This window comes from Lithobates pipiens, unplaced genomic scaffold (genome assembly GCF_037356315.1).
Source record: "Lithobates pipiens isolate NorthernLeopardFrog02 unplaced genomic scaffold, aLitPip1_a1.2 Scaffold_1, whole genome shotgun sequence".
Lineage (NCBI taxonomy): Eukaryota > Metazoa > Chordata > Amphibia > Anura > Ranidae > Lithobates > Lithobates pipiens.
In genome coordinates, this window is record NW_027507685.1 from 138,225,439 (window position 1) to 138,244,517 (window position 19,079).

At 46.8% G+C, this 19,079-nt stretch overlaps 1 protein-coding gene across 1 annotated transcript in view; it reads right to left on the reverse strand.

Moving 5' to 3' along the window:
* GTF3C5 (general transcription factor IIIC subunit 5) overlaps positions 1 to 19,079 on the reverse strand; it is a 52,829-nt gene that overhangs the window by 19,529 nt on the left and 14,221 nt on the right. The window contains exon 4 of the mRNA XM_077477554.1: positions 7,104 to 7,299. Coding sequence (XP_077333680.1) covers positions 7,104 to 7,299 — 196 coding nt within the window. The remainder of the gene's footprint in view (positions 1 to 7,103; positions 7,300 to 19,079) is intronic.

A 19,079-nucleotide genomic window follows, 5' to 3' on the forward strand; every position in this document is an offset into this window, starting at 1 on the left:
GTTTTTAATTTATTTAAATAGCCCTGTGGTAACAGTATGGGGACCATTTGACATGTGTAAATAAACATTGGTAGGATAAACATTTTAACTACGTTTATTCTCCCTATCCATGATAAAGCTTTATATTGGATCTTATCCAAATGCTGTTTAATTTTATTTAATAAGGGGATGTAATTGGCCTCAAACAGATCGCCCATCGCTGCCGTCAGCTTTATTCCCAGATAGACTAACTCCCTCCCACACCACCTAAAAGGGAATTTAGCTTGGAGGGTTCTCTGCTCTTCTGCTGGTATATTTAAGTTTAAGATTTCAGATTTGGTTGCATTAACCTTAAAATTTGAGACTTTCCCAAATTTTATCAGTTCTTCCATAATCGCCGGTATGGAGGTTTCAGGGCTAGAAATATAAAGCAGGAGATCATCTGCGAAAGCAGCGACCCTGTATTCCCTCCCTTCAACTCGTATTCCCTGGATGTTTTGATTCTTCCTAATCGCCGTCAAGAGGGGTTCTAGTGACAATATGAATAATAGTGGGGAAAGCGGGCAGCCCTGTCTTGTCCCATTGCATAATTCCAGGGGGCAGGACAGGGCCCCGTTTATTCAAATTTTCGCTTTAGGTTGGGTATACAACGCTTCTATCCAGCCTCTCATCCTCTCCCCTATTCCATATCGTTCTAACACTTCAAATAGGAACCCCCAGCTAACCCTGTCAAATGCCTTTTCAGCATCTATAGACATGAGTATCGTGGGGGCCCCCTGCCTTATGGTTTCCTGGCTTAACATAATGGTCTTTAATACGTTATCTCGCCCTTCTCTCCCTTGAATAAATCCAACCTGGTCCTGCTGTATCCACTCTGGCACATGAGGTCCTAATCGTTCAGATATAATTTTTGCAAAGAGTTTAATATCTGAATTTAGCAAGGAAATTGGTCTATAACTTTCCACCGCAAGCGGATCCTTTGCCTCTTTCAGTATCAGGACCACATGTGCCAGTAATGTCTCATCTCGAAATTTTCCACCTCTCCCCACTGCATTAAAATAATCGCATAATTTTGGGACCAGCTGTTTTTGAAATTGCTTATAATATGAGATCGGGAAGCCATCTGGTCCAGGGCAACCTCCCTTAGCTGTATTTTTAATCGCCCACTCAACTTCCACCTTTGATATTGGGGCTTCTAATGCTTCCATTTCTATGTGTTTAGCCCTGGGGATATCTATCCCTTTCAAATAATCCTTTATGGTTTCCCGTCCGCTATTCGCTATGTTATCTTGTTGTTGAATATTATAAAGGGCCCTGTAATATGTATAGAACGTGTTCACTATGTCCTCAGGCATATTTTGTATATCCCCCGCATCATTTCTCACTTTTGGAATAAAGGTTTTACTTTTTTTTTCCTTCACCCTCCTGGCCAGCCATTTACCTGATTTATTTCCCCATTGATATTTCTCTGTTCCCAGGATGTGGTGAGCGGCCTTCCTGTCCTGCTCTAGGCAATCTTCTAGTTCTCTTTTTTTTATTACTAAGTCCTGAGTATCTTGAAGCCCCCTTGGTCTACTACTCAATTCCAGTCTCTGGATTTCTTCGTACAGTAGGGTTTTCCTCCTCTCTCTCTCTCACGCTTTTTCCCCGCTCCAATCCCTATTAATATTCCTCTTATAACTGCTTTGTGCGTTTCCCATAATATAGGGCTGGAGATTCCCGGTGTATCATTTAATCTAAAAAATTGTTCCAGTTCCCTCTCAATCCCACTTACAGAGTCCTTGTCCTGTAACAGTGATTCATTCAATCTCCAGTTCATCCTTGGTCCCTGGTCCTCCCCTACTTCCAACTGGATCTTAACTGGCGCATGATCAGACACTGTTCTTATTTTTATTTTCGCTTTAAGGGCCATCAAAAATGAGTGTTCCTAAAAAATATAATCTATGCGAGAGTAGGAGCCATGGACCGAGGAGAAGCATGTGTAGTCTCTATCCTTTGGATGCAATACTCTCCAGGTATCCTGTAGCTGAAATAAAGCTAGAGCCCTTAAAAAACATTCTCTGCTTGTAATCAGATGTCCTAGGACCCCCTGCTGTGGTATCCATTTTAGGGTTCATACTCCAGTTAAAATCCCCAGCCAGGATTAAATTTCCCCTCTTTAAAATCTTATATTTTGTTCAATACTTTTTTCAAAAATGTACCAGCGTTTTCATTTGGGGCATAAATATTGACAATTGTACATTTAAGATTAAACAGCATTCCTTTTAAGCACAGGTATCGTCCCTCCGGGTCCACTAGTCGCTCCTCTAAGTTAAACCTTGTTGTTTTACTAAAGCCTATAGCAACCCCTCTAGAGTATGAGGATGGGGAATCCCCATAAATCCATACCGGGAAATTAGCCGAATTCAGTCTAATCCTAGAGGTGCATGTTATATGCGTCTCTTGGAGACATACTATGTTTGCTTCCATATGGTGTAACTCGTCATTTATCCTGTATCTTTTCCTTTTTGTGTTTAAGCCCCTTACATTATAAGTAATAACATTAACTATCACCATATCTCTCTTTCAATGACCATTCTCCCCCCCTTTTCGGGGCGTCTAGTGAACCCGGTAGAAACTACCCTTGCTAACCCTGTGAGAGGACCGAGTGAGAGCCCGAAAAAAAAACACAGAAAAAACAAACCCCCCTCCCTCCTCCCCCCCTTGTCCTATAACAGAACGTCTCGTAAGACTGGGTAGGACTCCCCCTTTCCTGTTAAGCCTATGGGTCTGGTAGGCCATTATTTGTGGTCTCCTCTCCCCCATAGTATCCCTGGGGCTCACCCCCATGTCCATCCAAACCTCCCTCGAACCTCCCTCCTACCCCCTCCCCCACACCCCCCACCTCCCGGAACATCCTTCTAATCATCTTGGCTTCAAATAATTGGATTCTTTCATCTCCAAGGGCTCGGCCCTTTCTGCCTCATACTCCTTTGAGTCATGCTTCTCCCATCCCCTAGCTCTTCTTCACTATCCCATTCTATCTGTGGGGCAGGTTGAATTCCTAACTGCTCACAAAAATTCTTGGAGATCTTCCGGGAAACGTAGAACTGCAGATCGTCCCTCTTTCTTCCCTATGAGACATGCCGGAAATCCCCATTGATATGGGATATCGGCTGCTCTCAATAGTTCCGTTAGCGGTTTCAATCGTCTCCTTCTGCCCAGCGTTTCTCCCGATAAATCGGAGTAAATCTGCAGTTCCACGTCCCCGTAGCTCACCCCTGGCTGTGTTCTAACTTTTCTCATTACCTGCATCCTCTCTGCTACATGGTGAAATCTCACTATGACATCTCGTGGAGCTTCTGATCTAACTCCAAAAGATCGTGTCATCCTGTGTATTCTGTCTAACTTCAGTGGGGTTGTAACTTCCCTATCTAATAAGGGGTTGAAAATATGTTGGGCTATCTCTCCAAGAGCAGATCCGCTATGTGACTCAGGGAGGCCTTTTATTCGTAGGTTCTTCTTTCTGCTTCTATTTTCCTGGTCTTCTAATTTATATCTAATTGTTCTATTTCCCCTACGCAGAGCTGTTACTTGCTCTAAGATTTCATCTATTCTATGCTCGTGGGTCTCTACTCTATTTTCTATCTCCTCCACTCTCCCCAAGACCAGGCCAATATCCCCCCTCATAGTTGCGATATCTGCCCTTAGAGAGACCTCCATTCTCGTGAACATCTCCGAGAGCATCTCCCTAATTTGTGGGGGCTGGGGGGTTTCCCCTTGTGCATCCAAACCCCCCCTCTCCTACCTCCAGCTGTACTAACCCCTCCTTTCCTTGAAGTTCATTCTGGCTTATGTCACTATTTTGTAAGTTTGAACTATTTTTTTTTTTTACCTCAGTTGACTTGGTAGCTAGATTTTTTGCCCCCCTACTCTCCTCCCCCTTCTGTCTACTTGGTCCTGAGCGGGGTGGTTTCTCTATCCTAGGGCTGCCAGCCTCATCCTCTACCCTTATACTGGTGTTCGCGGCCATATACCTTTGGATTCCAACTGGGCTTCCAGCAGGGGTTAATGGCTTATTTGTTTTACCTGCTTTCCCTCTCATCCTCACCAAATAGATCTCCCTTCCCTCTACTCAGAAATCACTATGGGTCTTTATGATACCCCTCTTCATAAGACCGTCTACCCCTAAAGCGACAACCACAACGTTATTACGATTAATTAGAGGAAATCAATACCGACCAATTACATTTCATTAACACCAATATCTCAAAAAAAAAAAAAAAAAAAAAAAAAGGAGGGGGGGGGGGGAGGGTAGGTAGGGGAGAGAGGGAAGTTATTATTCAATAACAAATAAGTCCTCTGTCTTGATTCCTCAGACGTTATTCGCTTCCAAATAACCATATATCATATTAATCATATCATATTAATTAAAAAAATGCAAATAATGAGAAAATGTTATTTGTTGCCTTACAGCCACCTTTCTTATGTTGGTCAACTGATAATTAGTAATATCTGTAAGGTATATCGAATATGAACACTCTTTAGGCCGTTGAAGATGTTCCCCAGCAATCTCCAGATATCAGGGGAGCTCAAATCTAGCTGTCAGCAGCCAGCAGCCTGGGCCCTTACAACAATATATATGTTCCTCCTGCGCCTGCTATTAAAGGCATGGCAGATTTCCTCCTGCAGCTATTCTTAGATATATATATATATATATATATATATATATATATATATATATATATATATATATATATATATATATATATGTAGATGAAACTGTCCCTTATAGTCAGGGGGAGGGGGAGCAGGTGGAGCAAACTTCAGATAACAGTTCCTTTTTCCTTTATTCCCTTTTATTCTTCTCTGATAACATAGAGTACAACATCAGTTCTAGCAGCGTTTTCAAAAAGGAATACTGTCCTTAAGGAAACTTCCTTCAAATCAGTTTGATCATTTAGGGAAAAAGAAGAGGTGGGTTGGAGCCCAGCTTACTTAGAGGGAATATATCCCCTTATCTAGCATACTGTCCGTGCCCCCATCCAATACGCCAAGAACATCCCCTGCGTCCCCGTCAAACTGCTTGTCTTACCGCTTTCGTGGCTCATCAGAACAACAAGCTTCTCACTGTGGTCCGGTGTGCTCAAACAGAAATCTTCGCTTCTGAAAGGGGGGTACAACCCCGGTCTCGACCTGGCGTGTAGCAGCGTTCCGCGGTGATCTACCGCTGTTTTCCGGGGCAGTCACGTCACCGGCGAATGCTGAGACTGGGATGGGAAGCCCGCTGTCCTACGTTGCAGCCGCGTTGGTCGGGGGGGTCAGCCCGGATCGGTGCAGGTCAGTGCAGCATTGCAGAGCCACACGGCGAGCCGCTCAGGATGGCCCGCAGCCCAGCCGCGGATGTACGGAGGAGCATGGAGGAGGGGGGAGACAGAGCAAGGCCCTCAGGAGGTCCGGGCGGACGCCTGTCTCCTACGTCATAGCTCCGCCCCCGGATGTCGACCCCTTCTTATTTCCAATTTTGCCAAAATGTGGCAGCCTGATACTACAGTTGTTCAAATTCATTTTTTTCCTCATTAATCTACACTCAGTACCCCATAATGGCAAAGTGAAAACAGAATTTTAGAAAATGTCTGAATTTATTAAAAAGAAAAAAACTGAAATATTGCATGTACTAAAGTATTCAGACCCTTTGTTCAGTACTTTCGCAGCAATTACAGCCTCCAGTCTTTTTGGGTATGAAGTGACAAGCTTTGCACACCTGGATTGGGGGATTTTCTGCCATTCTTCTTTGCAAATTCTCTCAAGCTCAGTCTGGTTGGATGGAGACCATCAGTGGACAGCCATTTTCAAGTCTCTCCAGAGATGTTCAATAAAGTCAGGGCTCTGAATGGGCCACTCTAGAACATTCACAGAGTTGTCCCTAAAGCACTCCTATGTTGTCCTGGCTGTGGCTTAGGATCGTTATGTTGGAAGGTCCCAAGTCTGAGGTCCTGAGCGCTGAAGAACAGGTTTCCATTGAGGTACGCTCTTAAATTTGCCCAATTTAGCTTTCCCTCAACCCTGATCAGTCTTTCAGTCCCTGCTGCTGAAAAACACCCCCACAGCCTGATGCTGCCCCTGCCATGCTTCACTGTTGGGATGGTATTGGGCAGGTGATGAGCGGTGCCTGGTTTCCTCCACACAACCTTTAGGCCAAACAGTTCAGTCATGGTTTCAGGTGTTTTTTTTTTTTGCAAACTCCAAACGGCTTTCAATCGTTTTGCGCAGAGGAAAGGTTTCAGTCTAGCCTTAAAGTCCAGTTCAGTGGAGGACTGTGATAGTTGTCCTTCTGGAACTTTGTCCCATCTCCACACAGTATCTCTGGAGCTTAGTCAGAGTAACCATCGGGTTCTTGGTCACAGTTTGGCCAGGCAGCCAGCTTTTGAAAGTGTCCTGGTTGTGCCAAACTTCTATCCATCTAAGAACTATGGAAGCCACTGTGTTCTTGGGAACCTTCAGTGCAGCAGAAGTTTTTTTGTAGCCTTCCTCAGATCTGAGCCTTGCAATAATCCTGTCTCTGAGAAGGCAGATTCTTTGACCATATGGTTTCTGCTCCGATATAGCACATATTGCCAGTTGTGAGGCCTTTTATAGAGAGGAGTGTGCCTTTCCAAATCATGTCCATTTAGTTTACCACAGGTGGACTCCATTCAAGGTGTAGAAACAAACAATCAAGAGAAATGGGAGACAACCGAGTTCAATTTCAAGTGTTGTTGCAAAGGGTCTGATTACTTATGCCAATTTTAGGGTTTCCCTTTTCATACATTTTAAAACATTTCTAAAATTCTGTTTTCACCTTGACATTATGGGGGTATGGAGTGTAAATTATTTTTTTATATTTGAATTTATATTGAAGAAGGCAGGTACTTCCCCTTCAGGCCTGCTTATTATCACACACATTATACCGTTACCAGTGTACCTATACAGTATCAACAAAACGCCATTTTGATTTACCTCCGCTGCAAGACCCATGAGTGCCTCTATTCCCGTTCTGGATTGATACACTCAGGTAATAACCAGTATATAAGTGAATGTGACCAGTATTCAAAAGGTGGATTTTTGAACAGTCAAGTTATTTGAAAAAATAACACTGACAGTACCCTTATCATTTCCTGCTCCACGTGGCTGTCTATGGGGTTAGTACATAGCTTCTTCCAGTTTTTCAAAGCGGCTGGATGCGGCCCTGCAGGAACGTCTGGATCTTCAAAATTGACAAATATGGCATTGTGAGGCCTGCGAGCCCTACTAAGGCCGATCAGATTTTCGCTGGATAAATTTGGGGGCTGATATCCATCCCTGTGAATGCAAGTAAAGACAAATATTGGCCAGTGCAGGGACAAAGGAAAAAAAGGCAAGCCTATTAAATCGTTTACATATGAACTCCACCACGAGTAGTTTTCATATCAATATTACATAACAACAAAGACATTTTAGGCATTTAGAAATGTAACAGTCATCAGCTCAGACACAAGTAAATATTTACTGCCAAATTTCTGACAACTTATACGGCTTTCTTGCCCTATCCATTCTCACGCATGGACAGGGAAAGACAGACACTTGGGGGGGATTAAGGCCGGGTTCACACTGGTACGACATGACAGTCATACCACTTTCAAGCAAACATTTTTCCCTGCGACTTGGAGTCCGACATGCGTCAAACTTTAATGAACAGGGATCAGACTTTGATGCCTGACAATAATAGGCACTGTGTCTGGTATGAATCTTTTAGGGGAAACTCCACGCACAATGTAAAAGAAAAACCTTCATGGGTTCCCCCTCCAAGAGCATACCAGGCCCTTCAGTCTGCTATGGATTTTCAGGGGAACCCCCACACTGAAAAAACTGTGTTGGGGCCCCCCCCCCCCCACCAAAAATCCATACCAGACCCTTATCTGAGCACACAGCCTGGCTCAGGGTGGGGACGAGCGAGCGCACCCCCCCCCGAACCATACTAGGCTGCATGCCCTCAACATGGGGGGCCCTGCGCCCCCCTACCCCAAGTTGATGGCATGTGGCCTGTTATGGTTAAGGAGGGGGAAGGCTCTCGCTCAACCCCATCCCCTTTCCTGACCTGCCGGGCTGTGTGCTTGGATAAGGGTCTGCTATGGATTTTGGGGGGGGGGCCCCACGCCATTTTTTCGGCGTGAGGGTTCCCCTTAAAATCTATACCAGACCAAAGAGCCTGGTATGCTCTTGGAGGGAGAATCCATGCTTTTTTATTTTTATTTGGCGTGGAGTTCCCATTCAAGATCCACAGAGCACAAGTCGCATGCCAAAGTCGGATCAGTCAAGATGGCGATTCGACTTCAGTGATATTCAATAGGCTGAAGTAGGACCAAAGTAGAGCAGGGTGCATTCTCAAAGGCGGACTGACTTGTGTTGGACCAGTTAAGACGGCTCCCATAAGGAAACATTGATTTTCACACGTCAAGCGACATGAGCTCCCAACGTCGGAGCGTTTGTCGTACCAGTGTGAAGGCCTGGACTTTGCACATTTATAGATTACACTTAGCAGTACTGTCTACTATGTTTGCGTGAAATTGCACATTTTGTAATATTATTACATTTTTTTGCACGCCAGCACTTTACTGTGAGAGTTAAATCGGTGAATACTTATTGTTTATGAACAAATCTCTTTTATATGAATGCTAAGCGTGTATATTGATTTCCAAAAAAATCTACTGCAAGGAGCGCAACACCACTTATTATTTTTAATATTTGAAGGCCTGGTTCACACCTATTACAGTTTGCATATTCCAGGTGCATTTTGCGTTTTTCAATACATATTTTTAATCCATTGAAGTTTATGGAACCTGGCCCTTTACATAAAAAAGGAACAATGTTAAATGGACTGCAGTGGGTTTCAGTAAAACTGAAAACGCACTTAAAAATGCATAGGTGTGAACCAGGCCTTAGTAACATGTTACACCCACATTTAGAGTAGATAATGTAACATGTAACTATGAGGCGCCCCATCACCTGTGACAGCTGGTAGGGGATCCTCTCCCTGCACCTGCTGTTACTTTTTTGGCTGTACATGGCTATGCGAAGGGGGAAAAAAAAAAAAAAAAAAGACTACACGTGCCATCTCACACTGGGGAAGATGGACTTTTAGTTTCAATGAACTACAACTGCGCTAAAATTGGCGCATGCCTTGTCATCAAAATGTCCCGTGGCAGTGGAGCATCGGATGCGAGTGCACTTGCTCTGCTGTGAGCACAAATTCTGGTGCAAATCTGAGGCAACCTACTGGGACCATCTGGACTGGAATTAATGAAAAACAGAAATACAATTACCGCATTTATCGGCGTATAACATGCACTTTTTTTCCCCCTTAAAATCAGGGGAAAATCATAAGTGCATGTTTAAACACGATCCCCACTGATGCCCCGTCGATCTCCGCTGACTGTGAGCGGAGCGATTGCCGCTGAGATACACATAGCTGAGTGTACTCGGCTCTGCTCACAGTCACGCCCAATCCCGCCATTGGACCTGCGTTATGTCCATCATAGGGCGGAACTGGGCGTCACTGTGAGCAGAGTACACTCGGCTATGTGTACCTCAGCTCCGCCCAGTCCCTGCGATCTCTACGGCATTCGCTCCGCGGCGGCGCCATTTTTAAATTCATCCAAGCGATGGACACTGGGGGCAAGGCTCCACTGGGGACAAGGCTGCATTGATGGGCATTTAAGTGCAAGTTTTTTTCCCTTAAAATTCCCTCCTAAATTGCGTGTTATATGCCGATAAATACGGTACATTTGAATTTTGTATCAGCACCTTCACGACAACCAAAAGTATATACAAATGAATCACACAGAGCGCTGGTTCTGAAACTTCAGTCCCAACAAGTCATGCTTTCAGGATTTCCTTTATCTTGCACGGGTGTTTTTAATCAATGTCCATGGCTTTGTATTTATGATTGCCATTTTATTATCATACTGCATCATCAGTTTGCTCAGCACTTTACAATATAAAGACAGCACAGTTACAATACAAAAGGGTTCAGAGGGCCCTGCTTGTGATAGCTTACAATCCAAGGGAAATTCCCCAAAACAGGATTTTTAAAACAGCTTACCTGTAAAATGCTTTTCTTTGAAGTACATCAGGGAACACAGTGCCATAGTAGTTACTATGTGGGTTAATAGGCCACCTTTAGGTGATGGATACTGGCACACTAAGACTAGAAGTGCACTCCCTATATAACCCCTTACACTACTGAGAGTACCTTAATTTTGTAGCCAAGCAATACACGTGTATACCAAAGGAGGGAGGGACTTCTGTGTCCCCTGATGTACTTCAAAGAAAAATCCTGTTTTCTTTTCATACATCAGGGGACACAGAGCCATAGTAGTCCCTATGTGGGATGTCCCATAGCAATGGCAACTGAAGGGAGGGAGACAACAAAAAGGGTAGGGCATGAAGAGGCTAGAGGACTTATACTGCAGCCTGCAGTACACTACACCCAAAGGCAATATCCTCACCTTTAACATAGATATGATAGAATCTGGTAAACGTATGGACTGAAGACCAAGTTGCGGCCTTGCAGATCTGAGCCATAGAGGCCTGGTGATACACTGCCCAAGAGGCACTAACAGCACTGGTGGAGTGTGCTTTAACATGAAAAGGAGGAATTTTCTTCTTTAGACCTAAGCTTGAACAATTACTTGACGAATCCATTTGGAAATAGTAGCTTTTGATGCTGCCTGTCCTCTTCTAGGACCTTCTGGCAGTAAAAACAAAACCTCTGTTTTGCAAACCTGAGCGGTAGTCTTTAAAATTAGACTCTGATCTCTCTTACTACATCAAGGGAACGTAGTGCCTTCTCTTCCCTAGATCCAGGCTCTGGGAAGAAAGAAGGCAGAATAATATCCTGGTTCAATTGAAAACCTGTCTCCACCTCTGGTAGGAATTCAGGATGAGGACTCAATACCACCTTATCCTTATACATGATCAAATATGACTCTTTACAAGGCCGAGCCGCCAATTCCGATACTCTTCTGGCAGAGGATATGGCAACCAAAAATACTATTTTTCTTGTCAAAAGAACCAAGGGAATTTCCCGTATAGACTCAAAAGGCTGATTCTGTAAAGCCGATAAGACTAAATTCAAATCCCAAGGATTTAGAGGTGCCCTGACAGGGGAATTCATTTGCGTTACCCTCTGAATAAAACTATGCACCAGAGAGTGAGAAGCAAGAGGCCATTGGAAAAAGACTGATAAGGTCCAGACCTGGCCCTTGATAGTACTCAAGGCCAGCTTCATTTTCAAGAATTCAAGGATCCTACCTATGACATATTTACTATAGAGTCTGGAAGGCTTATGCTTCCTGATGTGGATCCAGGGGTTGGCACCCCAGGAAGTGACTCTGGCCAGCTTCCTAGCATTTAATAAAGTAGACACTACTGAAGGGGATAACCCACAGTCCTTTAGAATGTGGGATTCAATAGCCAAACCATTAAATTTAGCGTTTGTAAGGTAGGCTGGAATACTGCACCTTGAGCGAGAAGGTCTGGCTACAATGGCAGGGTTCAAGAGACTCCTACAGCCATCTTTATGATCTCGGCAAACCAAGATCTTCTGGGCCACACTGGGGCCACCGGAATCACCTCCTTTCGTTCCTGCTTCTCGGAAGTAGCAGAACCAGAGGAAATGCATAGATCATTGAAAACTGTTCCCATGGGAAGACCAAGGCGTCTGTTCCACACGATAGCGGATCCCTTATCCTTGACACAAAGTTGTCAACTTTGTTATTGAATCTGGACGCGAACAGGTCCACGTCCAGAATACCCCATCTTTGACATATCAATAGAAAGATGTTGGGGTGAAAGGACCATTCTCCTGGAAATAATTGTTGGCGACTCAAGTAGTCCGCCTGCCAATTTTCTATCCCTGGAATGAAAAAAATAAAATAAATAAATGCTGCCCTAGCTAGAACACGATTCACCTCTTTTTGGGCTGCACGACTTCTCGTGCCCCCCTGGTGATTGATGTACGCCACAGCTGTGGCAATGTCGGACTGAATCCTGACAGGACAAATCCATAGCCTGAGCGTCCAGGATTTTAGGGCCAGACGTACTGCCCGAATCTCTGGAATGCTGATGGGCAAGGTCCTTTCTGACTTGGACCATTTTCCCTTTCGACAAAAGCTTCTTCCAGGACTGCCAGCCTATAAAGCTGGCATCCGTTGTTACCACTTTCCAGGATACTGGTAAAAAGGATTTCCCCTTTTGGGAGGTTGCTGGATACCAAACACCAATTGAGGCTCTGACGCACCTTGGGGGATAAGCGCATTGGAAAGTCCAAAGCCTGAACCTTCTTGTTTCAGACCAACAGAATGGTGTTTTGTAGCAGTCTTGAATGAAACTGCGCATAAGGGACGGCCTCAAAGGAGGCCACCATCTTCACTAACAATTTCATGCACAGCCGAATGGAAGGATTTCTCTTTGCTGTGACAAGTTGAATCAGTTCTTTTATGGCGCTGATTCTTGCCTGGGGAAGGAATACCTTCTTTTGTACGGTATTTATGACCAGCCCCAAGTACTGTAATCTCCTTGATGCTTTTAAAAGGAGAATTTTTCTAGGTTGAGTATAGGGATGCACCGAAATTTCGGCTGCCGAAACATATCGGCCGAAAATGCCCTTTTCGGCAATTTGCCGAAAGAGAAAAACGGCCGATAATGGAGCCGAAAATGGGGCGGGGCCAGGGTAGGGGGCGGGGCTCCGCCCCCCACCCCTGGTGCGCCCATCATGAAAAGCTATAACATTCCAAATAGTGCAGGAGAGCCGTCTCCACCACCTGTTTGATCACAGAGCGGGAACATCACAGCTTTTATTTCAATAGCTGTGTGTTCCCGGCCGTGCGCCGTCACGTACAGCCCCTCCCCCTTGTCCGGGCACTTTGATAGACAGATCACCCGTAGGATTGGACGGATGATCTGTCTATCAAAGTGCCCTGACAAGGTGGAGGGGCTTACGTGACGGCGCGCGGCCGGGAACACACAGCTATTGAAATAAAAGCTGTGATGTTCCCCTGCTGTGATCAAACAGGCGACGGAGGCGACTCTCCTCTTCTCTCTTCTCTTTACAGGTTAGCTGCTCTGAGGGGAGACACTGGCTGCTCTGAGGGGAAACACTGGCTGCTCTGAGGGGAAACACTGGCTGCTCTGAGGGGAAACACTGGCTGCTCTGAGGGGAAACACTGGCTGCTCTGAGGGGAAACACTGGCTGCTCTGAGGGGAAACACTGGCTGCTCTGAGGGGAAACACTGGCTGCTCTGAGGGGACACACTGGCTGCTCTGAGGGGACACACTGGCTGCTCTGAGGGGACACACTGGCTGCTCTGAGGGGACACACTGGCTGCTCTGAGGGGACACACTGGCTGCTCTGAGGGGACACACTGGCTGCTCTGAGGGGACACACTGGCTGCTCTGAGGGGACACACTGGCTGCTCTGAGGGGACACACTGGCTGCTCTGAGGGGACACACTGGCTGCTCTGAGGGGACACACTGGCTGCTCTGAGGGGACACACTGGCTGCTCTGAGGGGACACACTGGCTGCTCTGAGGGGACACACTGGCTGCTCTGAGGGGACACACTGGCTGCTCTGAGGGGACACACTGGCTGCTCTGAGGGGACACACTGGCTGCTCTGAGGGGACACACTGGCTGCTCTGAGGGGACACACTGGCTGCTATGAGGGGACACACTGGCTGCTATGAGGGGACACACTGGCTGCAACGGGGGACACTGGCTGGCTGCATTGTATCAATTGTATCATGTGTCATGTATCATGTGTGCAATTTCTGACCATCTCCTGTACCACGTCTGCAGTCTCTGACCATCTCCTGTACCACGTCTGCAGTCTCTGACCACCTCCTGTACCACGTCCCCAGTCTCTGACCACCTCCTGTACCACGTCCCCAGTCTCTGACCACCTCCTGTACCACGTCCCCAGTCTCTGACCACCTCCTCTACCACGTCCCCAGTCTCTGACCACCTCCTCTACCACGTCCCCAGTCTCTGACCACCTCCTCTACCACGTCCCCAGTCTCTGACCACCTCCTCTACCACGTCCCCAGTCTCTGACCACCTCCTCTACCACGTCCCCAGTCTCTGACCACCTCCTCTACCACGTCCCCAGTCTCTGACCACCTCCTCTACCACGTCCCCAGTCTCTGACCACCTCCTCTACCACGTCCCCAGTCTCTGACCACCTCCTCTACCACGTCCCCAGTCTCTGACCACCTCCTCTACCACGTCCCCAGTCTCTGACCACCTCCTCTACCACGTCCCCAGTCTCTGACCACCTCCTCTACCACGTCCCCAGTCTCTGACCACCTCCTCTACCACGTCCCCAGTCTCTGACCACCTCCTCTACCACGTCCCCAGTCTCTGACCACCTCCTCTACCACGTCCCCAGTCTCTGACCACCTCCTCTACCACGTCCCCAGTCTCTGACCACCTCCTCTACCACGTCCCCAGTCTCTGACCACCTCCTCTACCACGTCCCCAGTCTCTGACCACCTCCTCTACCACGTCCCCAGTCTCTGACCACCTCCTCTACCACGTCCCCAGTCTCTGACCACCTCCTCTACCACGTCCCCAGTCTCTGACCACCTCCTCTACCACGTCCCCAGTCTCTGACCACCTCCTCTACCACGTCCCCAGTCTCTGACCACCTCCTCTACCACGTCCCCAGTCTCTGACCACCTCCTCTACCACGTCCCCAGTCTCTGACCACCTCCTCTACCACGTCCCCAGTCTCTGACCACCTCCTCTACCACGTCCCCAGTCTCTGACCACCTCCTCTACCACGTCCCCAGTCTCTGACCACCTCCTCTACCACGTCCCCAGTCTCTGACCACCTCCTGTACCACGTCCCCAGTCTCTGACCACCTCCTGTACCACGTCCCCAGTCTCTGACCACCTCCTGTACCACGTCCCCAGTCTCTGACCACCTCCTGTACCACGTCCCCAGTCTCTGACCACCTCCTGTACCACGTCCCCAGTCTCTGACCACCTCCTGTACCACGTCCCCAGTCTCTGACCACCTCCTGTACCACGTCCCCAGTCTCTGACCACCTCCTCTACCATGTCCCCAGTCTCTGACCACCTCCTCTACCATGTCCCCAGTCTCTGACCACCTCCTCTACCATGTCCCCAGTCTCTGACCACCTCCTCTACCATGTCCCCAGTCTCTGACCACCTCCTGTACCATGTCCCCAGTCTCTGACCACCTCCTGTACCATGTCCCCAGTCTCTGACCACCTCCTGTACCATGTCCCCAGCCTCTGACCACCTCCTGTACCATGTCCCCAGCCTCTGACCACCTCCTGTACCATGTCCCCAGCCTCTGACCACCTCCTGTACCATGTCCCCAGCCTCTGACCACCTCCTGTACCATGTCCCCAGTCTCTGACCACCTCCTGTACCATGTCCCCAGTCTCTGACCACCTCCTGTATAAAAATATTTTTTAAAAACAGTCATTTTCGGTATCGGTGCTGTTTCGGTATCGGTTTTCGGCCTAGTGTATTTTTCATTTTCGGTATCGGTTTCGGCACCAAAAAACCCATTCGGTGCATCCCTAGTTGAGTATCCAACCCAGAAATTCCAGGTAGCGTACAGCTGAGATTAAACTTTGGTTTAGACCAGAGACGGATTGATCTACTAAAAAGGAGATTGTCTAAATAGGCTAGGACAGTTATGCCCTGAGCCCTTAACCTGGCTAAAGGAGGTGCCATAATCTTTGTGAACAACCACGGTGCGGTGGCTACACACCGAATGGCAGAGCTACAAATTGAAAATGATGATTTTGTACCTCAAAGCGTAGAAATTTCTGATGAGCGGGAAAAATCGGCACGTGGAGATATGCATCCTTGATATCGATCAATGCCAAATACTCCCCTCCTTGCAAAATGGAAACAACTGATCGGATTGACCCCAATGCGAAAGGGCCGGATATTTAAGAACCGGTTCAGATCTTTGAGATCTAGAATGGGTCTTACCTCCCCCATTTGGTTTTGGAACAGTGAAAATGTTTGAATAAAACCCTGAGCCCTGTTCCTCTAAGAGATAGAGAGAGGAGAGAGAGAGGAGAGAGAGAGGAGAGAGAGAGGAGAGAGAGAGGAGAGAGAGAGAGAGAGAGAGAGAGGAGAGAGAGAGGAGAGAGAGAGGAGAGAGAGAGGAGAGAGAGAGGAGAGAGAGAGGAGAGAGAGAGGAGAGAGAGAGAGAGAGAGAGACTTCCTTTTCTCTGGAAACATTTGATTTTTGAAAACGAGGAGATGGGAATTCTCAGAACTCTAGTTTGTAACCTAGAGAAACTGAGGAAGCCACCCATCTCTCTTGACATTGTTCCTGCCAGATCTTTGAAAATTGCAGAAGCTTTAGCATTTTGTTTTGCAGGCTTTCTGCCCCAAGTCCTCTTTTGGCCCTGGGGCTGGCATTGAGGTCTTCCTCTTGAACCTGAGGGTGGAAGCCAACGAGACTGCCTAGAGAAGAAGCACGCTTAAAAAGGAGAAATGTTTAAACGTCTTCTTTACTGGTAAAAGAGAATTTTACCCATGAGAGATTCTTTGGATGTATTTATCTAGATCGTCCCAAAATAACCATTCACCATGAAATGGGAAACTGCCCAAGAGCTTACATGGTGCTTCGGCTGACCATTTCTTCAGCCACAGGACTCTGTGTGTATGCACTAGTCCTAGCATAAGCCCTGAGGCTTGAATGATAGAATATTTCATAGCATCCACTGTAAAACATGCATCTGATACACCAGCCCATTGCTTGTCCTGCTGATCAGGAAGAATCTTAAGTATCTCTACAAACTGTTCCTCCACAAGATATAGTGTAGAAAACTTTTTGGGGAGGAAAAAACTGCTTATTAGGGTGTTCCCCCCCCCCCCCCCCCCCCCATTCCAAATAGATCAGCTTTTTTTAGCCATAAATGAATAGGAAAAGCATCCCCAGATGGGGGAGGCTTTAGTATTCCCAAACCAGAGGTGGGCTCATCAATAGACTGCGCTACAGGCAGCAAAAAGGTTGAGCGAACCAATTTGGTAAGGGAGTGTACAAAAAAACTGTCTTCTGACACTATTCCCTCCATGTTAGGATCCTCGGAAGAGGATATATTAGTATCTTTTGGAAGACCTTCCTGATCCCCTGCCCCTTGCACCTCAGTATGAGGGTCCAGAGCAATGGATGGCGATCTGCTACACTTGGCCCCACTATGGAGAGTGCTCATAGCATCAATCTTCTTTTCCAAATTAGAAATGGTAGAAGAATAAAAAATAAAAAAATAAACACAAACTCCTGTGTGATATATATATAGGGGCTGAAGTGCCCAACGCTGCTTCAACATCAGTCTCCCTTGGCGGCTCATTCTGACCGACCGCATCACTCTCAAAGCAGGATGACATTTTGGAGATGGATTTAGGTTGTTGTAAAACAATCGAACCCCTAGAACCCTTTGAGGAGTTCCTGGTCCCTCTTCCACTCATAGCCTGATGCACAAAGCAGATGCACTACCAGAAGAATGCATACTGCTAGGCTTTAGCCCAGCAATATAATGCTGCTATTAATGCCCAGCCTGAAGCAGTAATAATGTGTCAAGGGAAAATGCCTGTGTCACCAAACCTGAAATAATGCCACCTCTTTGCTCGTGTCCCTCCACAGCCAGCAGCAGCACAGAGTGTGCTTTTATAAGCTTCCTCCATGTGCACCTGGCGTCGGGGAACGCTGACACTGTTAGGCCCCCCCCCCGTGTTTTCTACGGCTCCTCCCCCGTTTTTAAAAGGATGGGTTTTTCCGCGTGAGCGGCAGACTACAGGTACCTTAGCACCCAGAGCTAGCATGGCAGGGGGGGGGGGGGGTATACAAAAAAAAAAAAAAAAAAAAAAAAAAAAAAAAAAAAACGCAGATCGGCCGCTGCGTTTTTTTTTTTTTAAAGAGTGAATCCGGGCTCTCAAACCCCCCCCTCTTGCTTACTGGAGGACTGCTGCTTTGGCCAGAGGAGAAGAAGGAAGTGATTGGCTCCTGACACAGCGCTGTTTCCAGCATGAAGCGGTGAGTGCTCAATACAGCCCCCAGTGTTGACACATAGGCATGACAACATTATTTGCTTAAAGGAGAAATTCATAAGAAAATTCAAAGATATTTCTCAGAAAACTCCACTTACAATCTCGCCGCAGGGTTTTCTGTGGTAAACCCAATCTTCACCCTTCATGGTGGGCTCTGTAACCTTCAGGAGCAGGGGAACCTAGGGGTAACCCACAACCCAGGACCTGCAACAGGACCCTGCCAATAAAACTTTATGGCCTTACTACCGAAAAGTACTGGATCCCAGAGTCCAGCTCTCTAAAGAGAAGCATTCATAGGCAAAACCTTGTTTCTTCAGATACGAGGCCCGGGTACCATTCCGTTACGCCCAAAAAAGGACACTTTGAATGGATCCAGTCAGCAGGGCTAGCCCCAGCAAGGACTGTTCCAGTGGAGCTCAGCACAGCACATCTTTACTCGCGACTAACACCTAAGACACTGGAGAAAAAAAACTGAGGACTCCCAGTAGTGGGAGGGGTTATATCGGGAGTGCACTTCTTGCCTTAGGGCGTACCAGTGTCCATCACCTAAAGGTGGCCCTATAAGCCACATAGTTACTATGGCTCTGTGTCCCCTGATGTATGAAAAGAAACATGGATTTTTAAGGGTACTTAAGGAACAAGACAGGAAAACCCTGATACTGAGAAGTAAAGCCAGACCCCCTAATGATAGTCATAGGGGTTGATGTACTAAAAATGGATGTTGCACAACCTGATACAGCTGTGCATGGTAGTCATCTGCTTGCAGCTTGTCCTGTTAAAGTGGATGTAAACCACAGACATTCAACATGAAAAAAAGGCATCTCGCTCTATAGTGTGTACTTGTCTCAATCAAGAGCACCAAGTGCTGATTCACACTAGTGTGATGCCAGACATTGCATGTGATTAGCACCACATTGCTATGCAGATTACATGTGATGTCTGTGCAATGCGAATTCAGACATACAATTTGAATGGCTGAAATTGCATCACATTTACACCAA